The following is a 24,687-nucleotide window of genomic DNA, read 5'->3' as shown; positions in this document are numbered from 1 at the left end:
CTTCCTTTTCGTATGTTTTACCATCTGAAAATCGTCCAAATTGTTTGAATGTGAGCACTCTGCCTGTCCATCACCCCAGTGCTCAGCGAGCTGTGGCCAAGGCCTGCGCATGAGGCATGTGGAGTGCGTTCACCAAGGACATGAGGCAGACCCGGAGGAATGCTCGAACCAAGATCGCCCGATAGAGTCCGAGTCCTGTTCAGGACAGCCATGCCCTGAATGGCAAACAGGATCTTGGGGCCCGGTATGATTGTTGTCACAATTCTTCAAGTTGTATATTCTTATTTTTTTGTTGGAAGATTTGCAGCTCAGGATTCATATTGATTAATGATAGCGCACTGAGCAGTGAAGGAATAAATTGTCTTTTTGAAGCCTGACATTTTAAGAACAAGCTCGTTGTCTTCCTCAGAGGCATTAAGAGTGGTGCAGCGGTGACACCATTGAGTTCTGTTGGGACAAGTTTGCGTCGTGGATTGATCCAAGTATGCCTGGTGTTGGTTTAATGGTTTGGGTGGTGGGCTTGGGATCCTCGGATCCTGATTTCAAATCCCACCTCGCTCTTGAATTAATACCAGGTGGGGTTGACTCTGCCTGTCTTCCTTCTGAGGTCGGCAAAATGAGTGCTCGCTTGTTGGTATCCTGTGTTGGAGTGGTGACTTGTCGAGGGTTGTGCCCAATAGCCAAGGAGACTGTTTTGGCAGCACCAATGCTCTGCACGGAGTATGGTCCCAATGTATGGATGGATGGATTGATGTAATGGTCCAGGTCCTTGTTGATCACAGAGCTCCCTGCATTTGTGTCCACCGGCTGGCTCGCAGGTTTCTTCTTGGTCGCACGTGTGATGGAAAATGCTCGAGCATTATGATGATACACAAACTGTCCCCAACGGAACTTAACGGTCTCACCACCACACCGCTCTGAACGCCTCTGCAGAAGAGAACGAGCTTGTTCTTGAAATGTCAGGCTTTAATAAATAATTTATTATTTTAATCCTCAGTGTGCTATCTTTTACTGATATGAAACCTGAGCTGCAAATCCTGCGACATGTACGTGTGTGCGCGTGTGTGTACACTATGATGGCTGCGATATTGATGTACTATTTTGTCAAAAATAATCTGCCGGCCACCCACAGTGCTCTGTAACGTGTGGTACTGGCCAGCGGCAGCGTGCTGTGTGGTGCCAAACTAAAGACAGTGAGATGGAAGAATGTGAGGCAACTGCTAAACCCTCCGAGAGCAAGGTCAGTTCATGTTAGCGCCGTCCAGACAGACCATTAGCACGTGATAATTTTGTTGTACTTTTCACACCTATTTGTCAACACGGGCATCGAGAAAAGGCCACTCGCATAGTTCTGATGCGCTTATTCCTGCCAGCGGTAAGCATTGTGCTTCCGAGGTAACCAGCTGTCCAGGCTTACACATGGTTAAAAATATAGAAATCTTTAAGCCTTGAGAAAAAACAGAAATTGTGGCTTTTGCTTTCCAATGCTTTGGAAGCAGATTTATACATTCGGGGAGTATTCCTTACCGACATTAAGACTAGGGAGTTCTTTTCTATGATGTGCGCACAGGAATGCAAAGAGGAAGACTGCCCCTCGACAAAAGAAGATAGATTTCACCTGCTATCCACCTCGTTCCAATGGACGTACAGTCCCTGGACGCCGGTAAGTATTTGGAATCACTCCCGGCTGTTCCACTACACCATTCAAAGCCTTTTTTCAGACATGATGTCCATTGCTATTTAACGCCAAGTGACAGCTCATCAGTTGATGTCTTGACTCCCATAATGTCTCCTCTATCTCTTATGATATTTCATCTTTTGGGATACTTAACCCATTCTTTCCATTTTCAAGATGATAAAGTTGTAATACATTCTATTGGACCTTACCAACTTTGGTGAAACTGCAGTACCAGCTAAATATAGGAGGGTATTGACTTGCTTTTGTACCGGTGGGATAGTGTTCACAGAGCTGTGGCGAGGGCATGCGGGAGCGTCAGGTGGTGTGTCGCAATGAGCAAGGAGCTGAGGTTGATCAATCGGCCTGCTTGCAGCTGTTGTGGCCTGTGGACCATGAGTCTTGCATCATTGACTCATGCGCTCAGTGGAGTACGGGGGATTGGGGTCAGGTAATGAACACTCTTATTGTTTCTGGATATTGAGGTCTTGTTGATTTACCATCAAACATGAACCAAGATAGTTTATATCACATAATATAAGAAGTGCAAACCATTACATGACATAATACTTACAGTTTGTTTACAGCATGGAAATGCAGATGTCATTGTGGTGCTAATACGTGTGCAGTGTTCTGTGACGTGCGGCGACGGTGTGATGACGCGCCAAGTGGCGTGCGTCGGACCAGGTCAGCATGTACATAATGACACTGACTGCTCTGCATTTCCAACGCCTGAACAAGTGCAACAGTGCCAGGCCACAGCCTGCTCAACGGGTCCACTCAGCCCGCATGCCATCTCAAAACTTGATAACTCGGAGAATCTTCAAAAGGAGTCTTCAAACAAGCGTCGCGCCGCCGATCAAAGCTCCGTGAATCCACACGATGCGGCATTTGCTGAAAATCGATGGAGAACAGGCCTTTGGGGGGCGGTGAGTGAAAGGGATTTGTTCGTTGGATATTTTCTGATTTCGAGAGACATTATATCATCTTTTTAGTCAAAATATTTTTGTAATTTTTCTTTTTCATTGCTGCGACTTTTTTTGGAAATCGAGATTTTAGATATCACATTTTAAAATAGCTATGAAGAGGAATTTCATGATATGAAGGAATTTGTTTAACAGCTACCTGCACTTATACACACTGGGGTTGGTGGGAGGGGAGCAGGGGGGCTGGGGGGGGGTGAGAGAGGTGATGGTGGGAGGTTTTCAAGATCACGGAGATGCAAATTGTGGCAATTTTTAATATACCTTTTCTTATTATTATTATTTTTAGTGTTAATGGGTTTAATGACGTCCACAATGCCAAGTGGACCTAACGCATGCCAAACACAGATACAGAACGTACGATGCACTCTCTCGATAGGTGGATGGCAAACAAACAAATCTCAACCTCGTTCACCAAACTACAAAAGTATTTTATATTTCACCTGGACTTTTGCTTGTAAAAATGGTAAGCTTTCATTTCAAACTAAGCTTAGTTATAACCCTCATGGACGATCATCAAAATTTCAACAGGCGTAATTTTTTTAACTCGTGTAGAATGGTCGTGTGATGATCACCATTCAAAGTTAATCGTGTATCGCTGAAGAGTGTTTACCTAATGTGGATGAAAACCAAGTGACAAGCATTTAAATAACAAAGGATTTTTTACACGTCAGGAAGGGCATGTTTAAGAGTGTGTTTAAGACCAAGAAGACACAGCATTGCATGGGTTATAATTTGTAGTTTACATGGGATGTTGAATATGGATGCGTTAGAAGTTATTGAATTAGCTCAAGAGGAGGCAGAAGAGGATGGTGCCATTCATCGCCGTGCACTGAGAATCTTCGAGGATTGATGAAATCCTACGGAGAAGCATGACAACATCAAATTTTCAATAGATTACAAAGAATGTGTATGGATTTACAAAGTAATTATTGTCTTTTCATAAATAATTTTATTGATGGTTAAAAAAATATATACAACTAGAAGGGCACTCGGTAGAGAGCACACCTCCACCACGTAATGCTTGATCCACGAGAACATATCGGGCCCATGACATTTTTAAAATATCATGCTTTACAGTACTATATCGTTTTTGGTCCTTTCTCTCAATGGTGAAGAATCACTTTAAAAATTAAATAATTCGCGTGTTCAGATCCACATTCGGATCTCCACCAAAATCGAATCGATTCGTCCTTGCCACACACCCAACATGTCCACCAAGTTTTGTGTGAATCCATCCATAACCTTTTGAGATATTGTGCCATATATTGTTTTTGGTCCAATCTCTCAACGATGAAGAACCACTTCAAAAATAATTATCGGATCCGGCAATGAGCAAGGAGCTGAGGAATGGAATTAATAATTATTAAATTTCTGGTGAATTAACTCCTCAACACTTTTCCTAAATTTGCCCGCCCTCACCGACGTGTAAAAGTTTCTTTGTAATCTAAACATGTTTTGATTGCACATTAGCACATTAGATAAACACTCTTCGGTGATACACGTTTAACTTTGAACAGGTGATCATTGCGCGTCTACACCTGTAAGTTCACCCCTTAATCTTCTTTCTTCCTTTCTTTTTCACTGTCCTTGACTCACTTCCATACATTGCAACTGGAAATACCAGATCGTTCACCATCCTCCTCAAGGTTTGTCTTTTCACATGTTTGTCTTTTCAAATCTTTATCAATCCTGACATTGCTGTTCTCCCCAGTACTAAGACAGTTTCCATTAATTTCTCCTTCACATTCTCCACTCACTTCAATCTTGGAACCCGGGAAGATGAAACTTTCCACTATTTCTACATGATAGTCTCACAATCTGAACACGTCGATGTTCAAAGTTGATAAGATTTTAGTTTTTTATGTTTAAATATAGACCAGCCTTTTCACTTTCTTTCTTCACTGTCTGCAGCAGTTTGTTCAAGTCCTCTTTACTTTCTGCCAACACAGTGGTATCATCAGGATACCTTACATTGTTGACCAGCAAATAAAATCTGACACTTCGCTGACGGGCACATTAAGAGAGGGGGGAGGGGTAGGAGAGAGAAGGTGAGGTAGAGAAAGGAGGGAAGGGAGGGAGGGAAGTGAGAGAGAAAGAGAGGGAAGTGAGAGAGAAAGAGAGGGGAGTGAGAGAGAGACAGATGGAGAGACAGAGAGAGCGACAGAGACAGAGACAGAGACAGAGACAGAGACAGAGACAGCGACAGAGACAGAGACAGATACAGAGACAGATACAGAGACAGATACAGATACAGATACAGAGACAGAGACAGAGACAGAGACAGAGACAGAGACAGAGACAGAGACAGAGACAGAGACAGAGACAGAGACAGAGACAGAGACAGAGACAGAGACAGAGACAGAGACAGAGACTTTAGATGGAAAAGAATCACAAAGGGGTTCAAATCTTCCACACAAACACAACACATTTCCTTTACCACTGACATGAGGGGAGAGGTAATTTTTAGATTGACAAAATACGACAGATATAACTATGTTAGGGATCCCTTATCTGTTGGTATGTGTCTCGCCAGGGTCTCCAAAAACTGTAACCGTATGTTGACCGAGTTGTATCCCAATACTGACTCTGCCATATTATAATTGCAAATCATTTCACTCCATTCCTTTTTCAGGTTTTGTGATCAGAAAATAACACTTTATAATTGTCAGATTGAAACTGACCCAAACCAGTCCATATAAGTTTACTTATTCCCAAAATTTCAGTTCTTGGTCTCTCTCTCTCTCTCTCTCTCTCTCTCTCTCTCTCTCTCTCTCTCTCTCTCTCTCTCTCTCTCTCTCTCTCTCTCTCTCTCTCTCTCTCTCTCTCTCTCTCTCTCTCTCTCTCTCTCTCTCTCTCTTGCTCTCTCTCTCTTACTCTCTCTCTCTCTCTCTCTCTCTCTCTCTCTCTCTCTCTCTCTCTCTCTTTCTCTCTGTCTCTCTGTCTCTCTGTCTCTCTGTCTCTCTGTCTCTCTGTCTCTCTGTCTCTCTGTCTCTCTGTCTCTCTGTCTCTCTGTCTCTCTGTCTCTCTGTCTCTCTGTCTCTCTGTCTCTCTGTCTCTCTGTCTCTCTGTCTCTCTGTCTCTCTTTCTCTCTGTCTCTCTGTCTCTCTGTCTCTCTGTCTCTCTGTCTCTCTGTCTCTCTGTCTCTCTGTCTCTCTTTCTCTCTTTCTCTCTGTCTCTTCATTACATCTACCGTTACCTTATTCATTGACCCTACATTCCATGTCCAAATTTTTTGAACATTTGAGAAGCTCAGAGTGGCGACCTCAGAAACCGGATTTCCTTGTGGGTTTGATCCAATCCCATTATAACGGCCAGTCGTATTCATCAAAACACTTTCCTCTTCCCCAGTAGCTATTTGGGCACTTTCAAACCTGGGGGCTCATCATCCGGAACGATAGCTTTATCTCTTGGATTTATGGTCACGATTCTTTGAAAGTATGGAAGTGGTTTGCCATTGCCTTCTTACAGGCAGTGTCTATACTAGATGGGTGATCCCAGCCATTGTTTGCTATAACGGAATGCTCGGCAGCCATTTCTGGCAATACTTGTAAACTGCCTGCATGGCTATCCACCATCTGTTCCCATTGCTTCATGTAACTCCAAGGGTGGCCCACGGGTTAGCGACTGCAAAGGCCACCTCTTTTAAGAAGGATTGCTGCTCTTACCAGGTTAAACTCGCAGCCTTTGGTTTCAAAACTTGAACCACAAGGCAGTGGCAAATTTGGATTCAGAGTTTCCTTCTCCTTGATGAGCTTACCAAGGCTAATCAGCCTATCTGCCCAAAGCAACTGATTTTAAGGTGTCAGTAATTCTCCTTTCACCTCTACATCTGTTAGTAAACACAACCAGGCCATCCGAGGGCCAGTGTGAGGCTAGACGGCCACAGGCTGTGACGCTGAGCTATTGGAGTATTAAATACACCTTAAGAGCTTATCCTCAATGTCACTCCATGACATAGCAGTCCATGGGGGCCATATATACAAAGCCTCAGTTGTGCACATTTCTGTCTATGCTGTCGCTGATTTTTGTTTTTTTGTATACAATGTCGAGGCTCTTGTAAGAGCTAACACACAGAACAAATATCAAAGGAAGCGGGAGACAAGAGGGGTGGGAGAGGGAAGCACAAAACAGTCAGAAGCAGATGCATGAAGATATCTGTGGAAGGGAGAGGGATTGTTCAGGGTACACGGGGTATACAAGAAGGACACTACAGGGACTTTCAAGAAGGAAAGCAGGAAATTTGAAAGAGGTGGGTTTGGGATGGAATAACGGAGGTGGAAAAGATCATTGTTTTGGATGGTGGAAGATACGTTTTTTTTAATGATGACTCGCCAATGAACAATGAAACTGGTCAAATAGCTGATGCATTGGGATTCTTATGTATGTGCTATTTGTGAATGTCTGCAAGTGTCGAGGAACCCGTATAGGGTTTGAAACTGCAAAAGGCTTACCTTGTGTACCTTGGTTACTTTCCGCAGCTTTCTTTGGCTCGAAGTCAAGGGGTTAAAATATATATTAATATAGCCTGGTGTTGGCGTAGTGGTAAGGGTAGCGGCTTGGGATCCAAAAGGTCCTGAGTTCAAGCCCCATTGGCCACTTGAATTAATACACACCAGGAGGTTGACTCAGCCTGTCATCCTTCCGAGGTCGGCGAAGTGAGTACCAGTGTACTGGGCCCGGTGTATACCCCAGTTAGAATAGGTGTACCATATCCCTGTGTCGTAAGAGGCGACCAGGGTTGCGTCAGGAAGGGCATCCGGTGTAAAACCTGTGCCAAATCACTACGCGGATCATACGGATTATCCGCTGTGGTGACCCCTAAGGGGAGCAGCCGAAAGTAGAAGATGTGTATATATATATATATATATATATATATATATATATATATATATATATATATATATATATATATATATATATATATATATATATATATATATATATATATATATATCAATCATGTGAACAACACTCTCAGAAGTGCATAACCACAATCTAAGTGGTTAATAACCATGCTACAACTAATGCTCCAACGATTGAATTGAGTGCTCAATTTTAATCAGTATAGATGGCAAGCTACTCCTGTACGGTCTGGTACCATGCTGCTTATAAATCGGGATAATTATTAATTTAATCTTCCAGGTCAATGAAAACCCCAAGTATCGGTACAGAAAATGTCAGGATCACAAGGAACGCAGTCTCTTCAGGGATAAATAATTTATTTATTTATTACCTGCAAGACAGGACATGTAACGGAAATCCTGGACAAACGACACAATTACTAAGCACATAGAGACTTGTACAATGAAAGTAACACTGCTCTGACATCAAATACACAGCAGTCATTCACACAAAACAAAGCAAGAGTGAGAGAAGGTATGGGGTGAATCCCATGCTTCTGCAGAACCAGGCCTCCCACTTAAGAGAGCATGTTGCTGTTCAAGATTGAGCATCCGCAGAGCCAGGAATCAGTCAAGAGTGCAAGAAGTCCATAGTGTCACCAGTCCGGAGAGCAAGAGGAGGGGAGGGGAGTCAGAGCCAGGTGAGTATCCACGCCACCAAGAGCCGTCAAAGACCAAGACCCACAGGAGAGCACACAGCACACAATTTTATCGGCAATCCCCTCCAACACCGCATATTCCCACCCTGAGGAGGTCCAGATCCCCTCACAATGATGGCAAACCAATGTGTGGTATGCCCGTCAATGAAATGAAGCAACGACCACCCTGTAAGTGCGGGTAGCACTTTACAAAATTTTGGCTCTATGCCTAAACAGCACTGGCCAATCAGCATTCTCCATGCTATGCTCTGCTCTGCTGCAGATGGTCATGGGGAGGGGTGAATGGCCACCCCCTGTCTTATGAGAGATAGGCCAAATATCATCATCTTCTGATACTGAGGATCAAACCGCCATGCCAAAGCAAGCAACAATCATGAAGTGGTCGGAATTACCCATGCTGCCCCCCAGTTGTTATCGGAAACACACCATCTAGCATCTTCTCTTCTACCCAGTCCACACCTTATTTGACAAGGAGGAAATATGTGAACAAGGCATCTTAGACTATCTAATCTTTAAATTAGACAAGGTCCACACTTATTAAATTTTCAAAATGTTATAAGAATCTACACGAATACAAACATGATTAAGGCCTCATCTAACTATTGCCGCATACCCCACAAATTTAACGATATCATAATAAAATACTTTTTGGTGTACTACTGTGAGTGTCTCATTCTGAGAAATTTTTGAATTCCTCTTGTAACTCGCATCTCTCTATCATATCTATGTGCAGTGCTCTCGCTCGTGTGGGGGTGGTGGTTTGCAGAGACGTCTTGTGCTCTGCCAGGCGAGCAAAAGTGAGGTGTCCAGGCATTGCAATCCAGTTACCCGTCCAGATGACAGCCAAGCCTGTGGGAATGTCCCCTGCCCTGCCTGGAATTTTGGCACCTGGAGCGAAGTAAGTGCACTCGAATTAATCAATCAAATCAACATCTGCCAGTATTATCAGCATAAAAAAGTGGAGAGGTATGCAATGTTTGTTATGGGTGAGATTGATTAATGACATACCTTACGGTCCACTGAATTTTCATAACCAAGGAGGATGTATCATTGTCAGTGCTCCCAGGCTTGTGGAGGTGGAATAAGGACACGTCTAGTTGCATGTCAGACACATGATGGGCAAACAGTAGATGCAGAAAACTGTGATGCGACTGCCATACCCGTACAGCAGCAGTGCAACCAGCATCCGTGCATCATTAAGGGCGTTTGGGAACAAGGGACCTGGAGCCCGGTATGTTTTATTTCATTTTAATTTGAATGTACAGCCTTTTCTTTGTCTACCTTGATTTTTGCATGTTCTATTATTCTGCACAAGAATTGTATTCTGCATTGTGCATTGGGATCACAAATTCTTCGTGATATTTATTGGCTCTAACATGTTTTCTAGGGCAGATACGTTGGGTCACGTGGTCAAGCTCGGGTTATTTTGGCTTTAGTAAACCATCAAGAACATTGTTCAGTAGCAAACATTAACATGGGAGTGCACCACGGCAAAGATGGCCCAAATTAGCTCTTTTCCTTGATTGAGGTTACACAGGATCGTGCGCTGATGACTTAAATACACTCGGTGTAGTCCCGTGATGACTTCGACCCTTTGTGTATTAATTTCCTTTCTGCAGACGGAATATAAACAATTAAATGTAATTGGTTCAATTCCTGACAAAGACTTCACCTTCAAACATGACAGTGAAGGGCTGAAGTGTAAACGAAGGGATGCTCGATCAGCCTGAGCTGCGTTATTTTTTTTGTTTAAACGTTAATCTGATTAAGAATTACAAATTTTTTTATTGTGACATTGACCGAGTATGTGTTTTAATAATATGGTACAGTATATTTCAGGGCAATTGGTCCAAGAGTATGAAATTTTATAAAAATCCAAGTATTGTAAAGGTTTCACAATGACATAACTCACTGATATACACAGTAGCCTGCAAAAGTATCCCCTCCCCCCCACCTCCCCTTTCTAATGTTTTCACATTTTTATACCACCTGAGTATATTTCATGATGCTTTCAAATCAAACTTAACTTGTCGTCTTCACAAACCACTCCAAAGTGACAAAGCTGAAACATGCAGATAAAATGTGAACAACTTTGATTAACAGAGAAAATCAGATGATTCTCAGTTACATGAGTAGTCAAACCCTTTGCCTTATCAACCTGAAATCACTTCAGGAGCAAATTATTTGTTTGAAAGGTTACAAAACTAGTGTAATAGGTTTCACCTGTGTGTAATTGGTGGCTTAACTTAAAAAATTAATCTCCCCCACTTATCTAAGGAGTTTTAAGGTATAACTCGCTTGGTCAACCAACAATAGTCAAGGCAAACATGAAGACCAAGGAGTTTTCCAAAGAAGTCAGACATAAAGTGATGGAGAAACACTGTTCAGGAGAGGGTTACAAGAAGATTTCAAAGTCACTCATTATCCCTTTGAGTATGGGGAAATCCATCATTAACAAGTGGAAGATGTGTCGTAACACCCAGCACGACCAAGATCAGGTCGCCCATTCAAAATCAGCACCCGGGCAAGCAGGAAACTGGTTCCGGATGTCACTGTAAATCCAACAATGACTTTGAAAGATCTGCAAGCAGTGCCAGATTTATGGTGGTGGAGGCCTCAGGGCCCACATGGATGGTGGTGGCCCTTTCTGCCACCAACGATGAAGTAAAGCAGTGGTTTTCAACATTTTTCATTGATGGCTCCCCAAACTCTTGTATCTTATTCTGTGGCACCCCAATTCAATTATCTATTTTTATAGTTGCCTTAAGAACATCGCAAGCTCCCCGAGTTAAATTATTCGATAAAATAGATAATTTCAGGAATGTTTTTGCAGCCTTTTATTACCACCGGTGGATTCCAGACCCAACTGAAGATTGGCAAAGCATGCAATTAGCCTGTCAAAAAGATGTTGTATTGCTGTTACAACTTCCAAGATACATTTGATTTAATTTGAGTAATGGAACTAAAATGTAATGAAACGATAAGCATTGCTTTGTATGTTCCTGGTATCGGATTATGCCAACACAGAAAGTAAAAATCCCTTGAACAAGTGAATGTGAACTACATTAGCAAAACAATTTCCAACAAGACTTGTCAAATACCCATTGAATACCCAATTCTTGTAGCAAATTTACTGAACTGGTTAATATAGGGTTAATAAGTGATAATTCGCAACAAAAATCAATAATTCTGGATGAGCCCTTGGGTGGTGGAGGCACCAGGGCAAGTATCCCGGTAGCTCTTGTGTAAATCTGGCCCTGTCTGTAAGGCTCTGTGTCCGAGATGGGGATCAGTGTTCATCAATCAACAATATCCCGTTTCTTGATAGGTCATTTCTGGATAGGTAGCAAGAAAGAAGCCATTGCTGAAAAAGATGCATCTAAAACATCTTAATGACATTGTAGACACGTGGAGAAAGGTTTTGTATTCATACGAGAGAAAATTTGTAACTTTTTGGTCTAAATTCAAAGCGCTACGTTTAGCGCAAACCTAATAACACTGCACATCACCCAGTCAACACCATCCCTACTGTCAAGCATAGTGTTGGCAGCATCATGTTATGGGTCTGCTTTTCATCAGCAAGTGTGTCAGGATAGAAGGCACAATGGACGGTGCAAAGAACAGGAGAATCCTTGATGAAAACATGCTTGAGCCAGCCATTAATCTGAAACTTGGAAGGAGATTGACATATCAGCAGGACAATGATCCGAAGCACAAAGATAAAGCTGCACTGAAGTGGCTGAATAATAAGAAAATATATGTTCTTGAGTGGCTCAGTCAATGTCCTGACTTGAACCCAATTGAACATTGATGGCGAGACTTGAACATTGCAGTCCATCCACGATCCTCATCAAACATGGCAGAACTGGAGCAATTTTCACTTGAAGAATGGGCAAAGATTTCACCATCTCACTGTGCAAAGCTGGTGGAAACCTTCCCAGAAACACTCACATCAGTTATTGCTGCAAATGGTACTTCAACCAATAAATGACCAAAGTGGCTGAATGATTTAATTCTGTAACCAGTGAATTTTGATTTGTACATGTGTTTTTTCAGGTATTCCTGACATGTAACCTTCTTCAACTACAACAATGTTTAGTTTGGTCTCTTCAGTTATTAATAAATATAGTTCATTTGGAAAAATTGTTTCTACATAATTCAAAATTCATCTAAAGGTGGAATTATTGGTCAGGGGGGTGAATACTTTTGCAGGACACTGTTGTGTACATGTTTATATATATATAGAAGGTCATGTATATATATATGTATATATATATATATATATATATATATATATATATATATATATATATATATATATATATATATATATATATATATATATATATATATATATATATATATATATATATATATATATATATATATATATATATATATATATATATATATATATATATATATATAACACAGCTGTTAACGTCTATGAGGAAGATAATTAGCATAATTTGGGTTAATTTATGCTTGTTTGGCTATAGTGTACTGACTTTTACAATGAGATCATTAGGTTTTCTTTCACTTTCCTCTTGACCTTCCACAGTGCTCTGTAACATGCAAGCGTGGTGTGCAACGGCGAGAAGTCCGTTGCGTCACCAAACCTGGGGGAAGCTCACATGGCAAGCCCAACTGCAACCCACAGTCAAAGCCACGGACAAGTCGGCAGTGTCGTCCTGGGCCTTGTCCACGCTGGCGAGTGTTTAAGTGGGGCCAAGTAAGGTTATACACAATACATGGTGACATGAATCCTCAATTTTTCATCCAGAAAGATCACAAGTTTTGCTTTAAAGTCATGTTTTGTACTCAGCAGGCATCCTTATGATTGAAATGTTACATTATGCACGAGGGCTTCGACCGATTCTAAGCATCTGCTTTTGAAATCTACACCCTCAAAACTACTTCACCTAGAGATGCCCTCAAATATCTTACCTCGCACAGTATCAAAAAAAGGATATGGAAGGGATCTTTTCAATTCTTGCTTTGTGTTTCCGAGCACAATCTGTATTTCCTACAAGCCGTGATTTTGTCTGAATCTCGATATTCCCCAACTGTGAGAGTGCGAGCGGAAAATTTGATTGGTCGATCTGGTGTAAAATGGTGCAATATTTTGTACAAGTACTGCTAAACAAAAGGTTTTTGAAAATCATAACAAGGCGATTTGTGTTCCACAGTGTTCAGGTATATAATTCAATCAAAATAAAATAAAAATTTTAAAGGCTGTACAAAAATAAACAAAAACTTTTTTCTGAAGTTTACTACCATTGACGCACCATCTATTACAACACCCTTTCTAACGCATTACATTCATTATTCGAGCCTGTTGTTTGTGTCCTTTATGAAGTCACTAAAAACAGCGAGTTACCTGTTTGGAATGGTTTTCAATTTTGTTTGACTGCCCGACAGGAAGAGAGATCTAAACTATTACCTTCCTCCTCTGTGTGCATGCATGATCGGGACGAGATTACATACAACTTTCCAAATTCAGATCCAACGTCCATGTGAAACGACATTTTTGTGTTCCGATTCATGTTCTACAGTGTTCAAAATATAAAATTCAATTGAAATTAAGTTGTTCCTCGATCATCGACTGACATCTGTTGACAGATGACAGATAGACAGACAGACAGAGTGAACCGATTGCTGAACCCCACTTTTATCTTTGCGTGCGTGGGGTAATTAGCTCATTTCGTTAGATTTATCTTATTTTAAAAGTTATGATCTAATTGCACTTGTGACAATGTAAGCAATAATGATCCAGATCAAGAATGGTCCAGGGATGATGAACAAAAAGGAATAAGCTGACTTGCACAAAGTTGAATGGATCTCTCACTTTACATTAATCTACATCACTTTCAAGTGTTTGTGTGTTAGTTTGTGCATTTGTACGTGATATCATTTTAACGGCTGAACCATAGCACCGATAAGCCACAAATTTTTGGTGTAGGTATTTCAGAATCTTGGCAAGATTAAAAGCTACTACACGTTGGCCTTAACGTCCGTTTTGAGGCCACCAAAGGTCGCTATAAAGTGTATATTGGGATATGTGGTCAGACAGTGCTCGTCCATCGGACTGATATTTCATTTCCATATACATATTACATTTGGAGAAATGGAGGAGTGTTTGTCGATACCCCGCTCACCCACCATTTGCCGCTAACATTCCACTGCCCCTTTCCTTCCTTCCTTCCTTCCTTCCCATTTTACCCTCCAATCCCAAACTTACCTTTAGCTCCACTCTTTCATTAATTTACCATCCCCCTTTCTGTTGCTTAAATATGCTTGTTTAGAAATTTTTCTGTATTCTCTCTCCCTCTCTCTACCTCTCTCACACACTCTCACTCCATCTCCCTCTCCCCCTCCATCTTCCTTTGCCCTCCCCTTCCTCCTCTCTCTTTCTCTCTCTCTCTCTCTCTCTCTCTCTCTCTCTCTCTCTCTCTCTCTCTCTCTCTCTCTCTCTCTCTCTCTCTCTCTCTCTCACACACACACATGCACTCACTATCCTCATCCCTCTTTCTCTCCCCTTCCCTCTCCTCATCCCTCTTTTCTCTCTCCATTTCTCTCACTCTCATACTCAGTCTCAGACTCACTCTCTCACTTAAACAGCCTTCTGACACAAATGACATTGTGGACTCACCATTCGGAGGGGTTAGTTAAACATGTTGCCCAACTCTCTCTTGTCTTGTCTTGTCTTTTCCTTTTTCTCTTTCTCTCTCTCTCTTTTCCTCTGCCATGTGGTCCTTTTTCTCATTTGCCAAACAATGTTCTGGCACACATTCAAACCACATCAAACTAATGCTTTAAAATACTAGTTCTTCCTTTGCTTATGCTTTCCTTCCATTTCCTGCGATGCGTGTACTTGCTTATTTAATTTTCATGTGAATTGTATATGTCAGCACATGAGGACAACATCAAAATGGAGCCCGAATGCATTTAAGCCACTTCTTTCATCAGGAAACCTCACTGGGATATTCACGCTGGCAAACTACATCATTAAACAAACCCTCCATCAGCATCAGGGCTGAATATCTAACATGTAGATTTTCCCTACATTCATTGACTTACACATCTGAGTATCAAGAGGATACCGATAGCAAATGTGCTAAAACAGGTATTTGGGGTTCATTGATTGGGGTGAAGCTTGGATAGCTCAGAGGAAATGAATTTCACCTTTAAGCTGTCCAGCCGGGGTTCAAATCCCTGCCCAGATATAAACCGTCTTCCTAGTGTTTCAGCAAGCTGGACAATGCATGAACCAAGCTTTGTGCACCTTCCATCAGATGACATGTTAAGCTTGAGGCTCATCTAGCAGCACTGATTGCCAGTTGACATTAAAGACCAGGTGATGTATTTTGCGACCAGCAGGCGAATGTGGCAGCACCCTGGACTTATTCCAACTTCCTGCCCGAACTAGCTCCGGTCGAATATCAGGCCAGACCAGCCGGTTTGTGAAATACTTGGGATATATATATATATATATATATATATATATATATATATATATATATATATATATATATATATATATATATATGTGCCTTCTGAGTCACCAACGCCAAACTCTAACAACACTTTGTTGATGATAACTTGTAGCTCGTTATTGCATTTATTTGTTAATTTATGCAACTGCTTTCTAATGTGCAAGCCATATTATTCCATAAATAAGAACTATTACAACCTCAGAAAAAATATTAGTTCAGGCCAAATACGAGTAGCAAATATTGACCCTCAAGTGACATGAAGAAATATATGAGCAAAGGTAGTTTTTTCGTGCAAGTGAGTACTTTTCGTGTTGATGCATCCCTTACTCCAAATTCCAGTTCACAGCACATGTATATGACATGTCCGTGATTCTTGAGACATGTACGCGACGTAAAATTCTTGAGAACTGAACTATTATTTAGTGAAGCTCACTAACTGCTGTACTTTGTTCATAAATTTTTGACACAGTCTGGCACCCTGCACTACTCACCAAACTCTCTTCCCATGGTATTCAAGGCCATCTCCACTCATGGCTCGCAGACTTCCTCTCCTGTCGCAGTCAACGTGTGGCCCTAAATGGAGTTCTTTCATCCCCTCTTCCTGTGCAGGCTGGAGTTCCTCAAGGTAGCGTTCTGGGCCCTGTTCTTTTTCTGGTTTTCATCAATGATCTCTCGGACTCTCTGGAAAATCCTCTATTTCTCTTTGCCGACGACTCCACGCTCTGCCGTACCATCTGTCATCCCTCAGACCGGCAAGCAGCAGCTTCTTCGCTCACTGCAGATCTGGATAAAATCACAAACTGGTCCAACACGTGGAACATGTCTTTCAATCCAGACAAATCTCACACTCTCACTATGTCTCTTCGAAAGGACCGTTTAGAACCCCCCCCCCCCATCCACTTTCTCAACAATCCTCTGGAAGAAGTCTTTTCTTTCAAGCTTCTGGGTCTGACTATCTGCCATGACCTTTCCTGGGAAAGTCACATTTCCAACCTCGCCTCAAAAGCCAGTCGCCGACTGTGAATCCTCCGTCGTGCAAAGTCCTTCCTCGGCCCTCTTGAGCTCCTGACCACTTACAAAGCTTTTGTCCGTAGCCTGATGGAGTACTGCTCTCCCCTCTGGGCTGGTGCTCCTGCCTCCCACCTTTCTCGGCTTCATGCTGTCGAAACCAGGGCTTTTAAGATCATCGGTATCTCCCGCAATGAAGCTGAGTCTTTGGGCCTCTCACTCAATCACCGCAGGTTGGTCGGTGGTCTTTCTGTCTTCTACCGACTCCTCTCCAGCCTTGCCCCCCCCCTGCTCTCTCTGCGATTTGTCCCCACCACATTTCCACAGGGCGCTCAAGGTCCGCCAACAACCCCCTTCTGGTAAAACTACCAAAATCACGAATCACTGCTCATCTTCACTCTTTCATTCCTCTTTTTTCCCACCTTTGGAATAAACTTCCTCACTCTATTCTTTCCCATTCTTCCCTCCAGGCTTTCAAAACAGCTGTTCACCACCACCTATTATCTTCCCCCATCCAAATCCTCGATCTTTTCTACCCCCGATAATCCACCCAAGCCCACTTCCTTCAATTCCCCTGCTTTCCTTCCTCAAAGTCCCTGTAATGTCCATCTTCTCTTCGCCATGTTCCCCGTCCCATCCCCATCCCTCTTCCTTCCACAGTTCACCTAATGTGTCTGTTCCCCACTGTTTTGTCCCTTCCACTCCCGCCCCTCTTGTCTCATGCCTCCTTGCTGTGAGTTGTGTGTTAGCTCTCATACGAGCCTCGACCAAGGTATACAAAAAAAAAAAAAATTAAGGTATGGTGGAGATCCATCCTGTTTGTCATAGCATCAGGAAACTTACAAGTAATGAACACTTCTGTGGCTAAGAAGCAATCTCGGGCAGGCCAGCACTCCGTTGCAAGGAGTGGAAATTTCCGTTGATCAGCCGTGGGAATCAAATCTTACTCCAATGAGGCAATGAAACAAATCTTCTTCTCCTTTTTTTTCGAAATGCAACTAACTCAATGACTAAATGAGTAAGGTCGAATATTCTTTAACATAGCTGTGATAAGGAACAACACCTTTCTCATCAGAGGTGTGTGATGTATCAAGCTACGGTCACGTTGTAACTTTACTCGTGTCGAATAGTTTCCGAACCACTCGCTGCTGACCACACGAACCGTGTGACTTCTCACAATGACACCCCCAACCATGGCGGATAGCTTGCCTCGCGACAAAAATGCCAGCAGCATGACCTCACCACGCGTGACATTCCTTCGCGACGAGCTCCCCCTTGAAACCTAGTTGGAGATGACTCGGCCCAGGTGTCACGCGTGTCTTTGTGGTTTGAAAGATGCAAGACAAATGTGGACGTGATGGCCGGTTTATCGGGTCAAGAAGCCATCGCTCTCCGTGGAGCGGACAGAGCAGTGTAAATATGAGGTCCGTGTGTAGCTCCAACTTTCACAAAGTGATTTGTTTTTTAAATTAAGTAATCTATTTCTCAAATTTAACTTCAGAACCTTCATGTCTAAAATGTAGACAGTAACACTTATTTTGTGTGCAGCTTGTGGAGCTGCTGATTTGTATTGATGCTAAAGTGCACATATGCGTTGCCGATGCAGTGCCCCCTGTAGGGTAGAGCATGGATTTTCACAATTTGCCCAGGTTGACGGCGATGACTTCTTCCATTCCTTTATTCTTTCATGTGTGGAACCGACTTCCTTTATCTTCTTTTTCCTGCGTCCTTACCTTCAGTCCTTCAAGATTGCTGCCCATCGTCACCTCATGCGTTCACCCATGTTGATTCCTGCTCTCACTGACCACATCTCTCCCTCCTCCCTTCTTCCTGGTCCTTTTCTTTACCTTTCATACACTCATGTGCAATGTTTTCCCTCTCTCCATTTCCTTTGATCCCCATTAAGTTTGTGTACCCTTTGTTGTTTCGCTCCTTCGTGAGCTTAGATTTCCATGGTAAAATGTTAACAGAATACTCACGTATCTCTTGTTGGAAAGACACTGTGGGTTAAGATCAATTAGCTGATGCTAGCTGATGGGTCCCCAGCTTAACATACACCCGAGGGACAGAGCGCTCATTGATGCAGCGCCCCCGCCTGAGAAGCACCAATCCAACAGTTTATACTCAGGCAGAGAATCAAACCCAGATGACACAATGCGAAGGTAATTGTGCTGAATTTGCACCGACTTGTCGGGATGACATCAACACTGATGATGTATCTTGTCGACAAAAATGTCTTCGTACCCGCTTTTGTATTGACCACGGTATATATTTAAGGCGGTATGTATTCAACGGAATGCTACCTGAAAGTGATCAAAATAAATTTTATTGTGCGTTTGCAAATTAAACGTTAAAGGCCTTGTGACGTGAATTTTATTTGAAAAAACATCTGCATCGATTGATTGAAATTATATCGACAACAAAGCAATTTATTGTTCCACTTACTTCCCTCATTTTTACCAACAAATAGCAATTCCTCATGAAAAGAGTGAATTTTTCCTTTGCACAATGGCCCCCAAGAAACAACAAGGACATCAAATCCAACACAGGTGGAGGCCATTCAGCCCGTCATGCCTGCACGAGCACCACACTAGTCCATCTACACAAGATCCAAGGAAGAAAATGCAAAAAAAGTTTTTAATTAATGAAATAATATTTTTTGTTTGTTTGTTTTTTGGGGGTTTTAAAATTTATTTTATTTTTTGTAGTTGTAGTCGTTTTTTGTAATTTTTTTTTCTCCTTTTCTTTCCCTCGGGGGGAGGTGGTATGGGCTTGGTTAAAACACACACAACATCATCCACACAACCCCCCTTGACAAGACCCCCACCAACAGCACTCCGTACACATGCACACAATCACCCATCAATACTCAAACTATCTAAAAGTCTTCTCAACATCCACATACCCCTCCATCTCCATAACTTCCAGGTACCTATCTAATTCTAATTTAAACTTCTCTCCTTTTTCTGCTGCCACTGCCTTTCCAGGAAGGCCATTCCATGCATTAAAGAAGCATGCTAAGCGGTGGTAACATCACATGGGACGGAGGGTTCAAATAGTTCTGACTATTCAAATAGGTATCATCAAATCAATCGCGCGGAAAAAATTCAACCGATGCTCGTTTCGAGTAAACTGAACAACTGATGCTAGTTTTGATTAAAGAGTGTGATTTCGGGATTTTTCAGTTCTTCCTTTCATTCTTTCTTTAATGGCACTTTTCCCACCCGGTGCATTTGGCCTAAGTCTTTCACGAATCAGCTGGCCCTTGGCCCTGTTTAGCTGATTGTTCGACTGAGTAGGATTGGGCAAGAATTTTGAATTTGTTCGGAGTGCCAGGGATAGCTCACCTACTGTTCGTAAACGACACCGTGAGATGTTTAACATCCACCAACGAATGCCGGCAGACGGGTCGTCCAGTTTAGCGTCCCTCTGAGAGACGGCACACACATATTGATGAATCACCCTTCCTGTGAAACACCAGGATGGCAGTTTATAGGTGGGCTGAGATTCAAGTCCAGGCTAGACAGCTCAGAGACAAGTTTTCTTCCCTCTCAACAATTCTGTCGGCTGGATTTTACAGTTGTTAGCTTTGAGAACAGAGGAGCATTGGGTCTGGTAGTATTATTGCCATGCACAGGTAAATACCGGCGAAACAAACCTGCAAGTGGCCACATTTCCTGCACGTAAATCCTGGAGGGGATGGGGAGGATATATTCCCCCACCCAGAATTTTCCATGCAGTGAAAAATAAACATGCAGATGTTACAAATAGTTTGTTTTTAAAAAAACAATATTAAAATTTCTCAAAACACCAAACAGCTGTCATTAGGAAATTATATGAAAAACTTTACAAAGACAATACGTGCATCCGTATGCTGCGTACTGGAAATGCGGACCATGCACAGTGTGTCCATTTTCCAGATATTTGAGGTTTGATGATTTTTAGCTCGCCTGTTCGAAGAACAGAGAGCTATAGTGATACCCCGGCGTGAACGTGAAAATGTTAAAGTTTTTGGTGCAAGTTATGTTTTTCCTTTCTAATGTTGTTATCTACTACACTTTTTTATACGCCCGATATATATATATATATATATATATATATATATATATATATATATATATATATATATATATATATATATATATATATATATTAGGGCGTATTATGTGATTCTGGTCGTCTGTCTGTCCGTCTGTCCGTCCGTCCGTTCCTGTCCACACTCTAACTCCCAAAGTTTTCAACTTTCACGTTTCATATTTGGTACAAAGGTTCAGACTGTGGAGACGGTGTGTCGTGACATACGTTCGTCATCTAAAGTGGTTGCCATGGCAACCAGGATGCTGTTTTCCCTCCGTTCCTGTCCGCACTCTAACTCCCAAAGTTTTCAAATTTCACGTTTCATATTTGGTACATAGGTTCAGACTGTGGAGACGGTGTGTCGCGACATACATTCGTCATCTAAAGTGGTTGCCATGGCAACCAGGATGCTGTTTTCCATGTAGTAGCACAATTCTGTATATACTTTCTTGTTCGGGCATATATTGTGCTCACTTGCGCTCTTGTTACTGATTACAATATACAAATACATATATTGCTTTAAAATTATTTGGATCAGACTTCACTGCAATGCTTTATAAAAAAATATTAATTATTAGACGAGCCTTTTAAAAATGATTAATGTATAAACAGGCGAGCATTAGGTGTCTTTGACACCAACTCTGGTTTTTCTTGCAGTAAGCCAGTGGGCCCTTTGTTACATGTCTAAGTAATCGTGATATTGAAGATCAGTTTACCGGTTTGGTGCCATTCCAAAATTATGTAAGTAACTTCGGAATTTTCTGAACACCCAAGTTGTTAATTACGTAAGTTAAATTAACTTACATTAGTGAAAAATAATAATTATGTATGTAAAATTACATAATGTAACGTAACACCAGGGGAAGGGGGATTTTCAATCTCCCCCCTCCACACACAAAATTTCAACATCATCCCCCCCCCCCCCCAGTTTTTGGAACGGAATTACACCACTGAGCCACATCATGTCATTTCGCCAAGCAATAACGGAGGTCTAGTTACTCACAGCAAGTCCAAACGGTCAACAGCTTCTTGCAATATGATTAAACAATATTATCCCAAACACTAATCCTTATTAAAAATATATCAGGAACTTACTTTTGTTTCATGTGCTGTATGCATCTTTGCGAGGGGATGCTCGGCTGCTGATGCAGTGCAGATTCGAGCAGAAATTTAGAATTTGTTCAGGGTGCCAGTGATAGCTCACCGACTCTTCGTAAAGGATAACGTGGGATCTTTGACGTTCACCAACTTATGGTGGCAGGTGGGACACTCATTTTAGCATCCATCTGAGTGACGGCACAATTGCGATCTCTTCTACCGACCCCAAATGATCCCACTCCCAAGCACTCCCTTTTTCCAGGTTATTGTGATTTCCCCTCCCCCTTCCCCTGTCCTTCACCTCACCACCCCTTCACTTACCCCTTTTTGTTTGTTAGTTGTTAGTTGGTTTGTTCCCTTAATGGTTAGGGTGGTGGACTTGGGATCCTAGGATCCTGAGTTAAAATCCCACATGGCTGTTGAATTAATACCAGGTGGGGTTGACTCTGTCTGTCATCCTTCCGAGGTCGGCAAAATAAGTATCAGTTTGCGGGTATCCTGTGTCAGAGTGGCGACCCGTCCAGGATTGTGCCCAATAGCCAAGGACACTGCTTAGGCAGCACCAACGCTCTGCACATAGTATGGTCCCAATGGATGGATGGATGGATGGATGGTTTGTTCCATTTCTGTTTCATCCCCGCTTTTCCCTTCCTCATCGTTCTGTGTTTCATTCAGCTTGTTTACCCCCATGTGTCCTTCTCTTCCTCCCCTCGCTCTCGCTCTCACTCTCACTTCTACTCTGCCGTCGGTGTTTCCCCCCCCCCTTCCACTTTGCTTTAGCTCTTCCATGAGCCTCGATCATTTATACAAAAAAATTAAATAGTGCCCTGCCTATGAAACACCAGGATGACGGTTTATAGCTGGGTCAGATTCGAACACAGGTAAGTGTGCATCTATCCAACGCAAAGTTACTACAAACAGGTTGCAGTTAATACAAATGATAACAACAGATTCCATCCATTGGGACTATACTCTGTGTAGAGCGTTGGTGCTGCCTCAGCAGTCTCCTTGGCGATTGGGCACAATCCTGGACGGGTCGCCACTCCGACACAGGATACCAGCAAGCTGGCACTCATTTTACCAACCTCAGAAGGATGACAGGCAGAGTCAACCCCACCTGGTATTAATTCAACAGCCGAGCGGGATTTGAACTCAGGATCCCAGGATCCCAAACCCACCACGCTAACCATTAAGCCAACACCAGGCATATAACAAATTACCGTTACCGATTTTTAGTAATTTGACAACTTGTGACTCATTCGTTCTCAACAGCCTCTGTGGGGTTATTTTCCCACATCTTGTCTGTTTTCAACATTCTTCCCGTCTCTATCTTGCTTCTGTGGCTCATTGTGTTGCCCAAAGAGAGCCGTTCACACTTTGAATCCATCCATGTGTGTGGAAAATGATTCCCATTTAAGGGCCCACAAAATTAACGGCTGCATCAGGCGAGGGCTTGTGTGTGTTCGCAATCCCACCAGATGAACTCATACTTGGCCTACACTTCAAACTACTGGGAAATCGATTTGGACATAGTGGGATGTATAAATTACAGAAGACTACTTATATTAAGTCTATTTTAACTCTTGGGTTCATGTTTAATCCACATATCAAAAACTTTCTCTCCAGCTGTCAAGTCTGTGTACGCAGTGATCAAAAGGAACGAATATAGCCCTTCAGTTTGTATGTTTGTCCTCTTGGGGTGAGTGTGGGTAGCCTTTCCGTGTGGGGCATTTGTTTTGGCATTCACTTCCCTGCAATCCAACACACACACACAAAAAAAAATCACAACAGTGTGACTGTCCGTTTGGCACATTGGAACAAAAATACCACCCTGGCAGTGCCATTACCTCGTGCCATTGGGGACAAGAAACTGGTCCATTTGTTGCAAGTGTGCGTGTGAACCTTCACAGTGTGCTGCGAGCTGCGGAGAGGGCACACGACGACGGAGGGTTGTGTGCAGGCGGAGAGGCCACGGCAGGGTGGACGACCTGCTTTGTAACGCGGTGAAGCGGCCGGTCATGGTACAGCGATGCGGTGCTCAGCCATGTCCGCTGTACACTTGGCACACAGGTGATTGGCAGGAGGTGAGGCCGTTTGAATGAATCCACCAGCACACAAAGTGTAAAGATACAACTTGCACCTCCCTTATGTTTGTAGTTATCAGAGAGTACGGATATGAACACTTGCAGACGAGTTGTCTTTTTGATTTGTAAGGGGGTTGGGGGTGAGGGGGGACATCCTGTATCCAGATTGTAACAGTATACTGTATAACAAAAACTGATGAATGTTGCTCAGAGTATTTTCTGTTTGCATATATCTGTGGTTGTTCAATTCAAAGGTCACTACGTGCTGCATTTCTAAAATCTCTAGATCACGTTTGGAGCCGGTCAGCTGGTTAAAATTCCGTACATGGAGGATGGAATTTATCGGAATAACAGACGTACGTCGTCCCTTAGTTCTCTGAACATGTTTGATCATTTCTGCAGTGATGTTCCATGGCCAGAGAGCATCCTCCAGATCATCGATGGCATTACATTTCGCCGTATTCAAATATAGTTGCAGCTTCCGAGGAAAGATTCTCCATTTGTCTTTTTTTACAAATAGGAAACTTGAACTGGTCTGGAATCATTATGCCCCGATGTTTTTTTTCCAAACCCATCTGGTAATAATCTCAATGTAATCTCTGCACGTGTCCTGCAGGGCCGCCAGAGTCAAGGCTAGCGTAGAGAAACCAGGGACATTTGTGTGTGAGAGAGAGAGAGAGAGAGAGAGAGAGAGAGAGAGAGA

General features: G+C 42.5%; 1 protein-coding gene across 7 annotated transcripts in view; it reads left to right on the top strand.

Moving 5' to 3' along the window:
* Positions 1–24,687, top strand: part of LOC147013866 (A disintegrin and metalloproteinase with thrombospondin motifs 9-like) — a 178,258-nt gene that overhangs the window by 101,278 nt on the left and 52,293 nt on the right. For 5 of the 7 annotated variants that reach the window (XR_015050537.1, XR_015050538.1, XM_085851172.1 and 2 more), the window contains exons 21-29: positions 80–244; positions 1,133–1,240; positions 1,571–1,663; positions 1,959–2,126; positions 2,305–2,604; positions 8,955–9,119; positions 9,279–9,452; positions 12,783–12,953; positions 23,811–23,984. Coding sequence is in view for 4 of the 7 variants with exons in the window: in XM_085851172.1 (XP_085707298.1) it covers positions 80–244; positions 1,133–1,240; positions 1,571–1,663; positions 1,959–2,126; positions 2,305–2,604; positions 8,955–9,119; positions 9,279–9,452; positions 12,783–12,953; positions 23,811–23,984 (1,518 nt within the window). In the remaining 3 variants the exon portion in view is untranslated. The remainder of the gene's footprint in view (positions 1–79; positions 245–1,132; positions 1,241–1,570; positions 1,664–1,958; positions 2,127–2,304; positions 2,605–8,954; positions 9,120–9,278; positions 9,453–12,782; positions 12,954–23,810; positions 23,985–24,687) is intronic. The other 2 variants (XR_015050539.1, XM_085851170.1) reach the window with 1 other exon arrangement.

The sequence above is a fragment of the Eptatretus burgeri genome, chromosome 13 (assembly GCF_056783735.1).
Source record: "Eptatretus burgeri isolate ZD-2024b chromosome 13, Ebu_testis_v1, whole genome shotgun sequence".
Classification (NCBI taxonomy): domain Eukaryota; kingdom Metazoa; phylum Chordata; class Myxini; order Myxiniformes; family Myxinidae; genus Eptatretus; species Eptatretus burgeri.
Note: the sequence above shows the minus strand (reverse complement) of the source record. Positions and strands in the feature narration are given on the sequence as shown.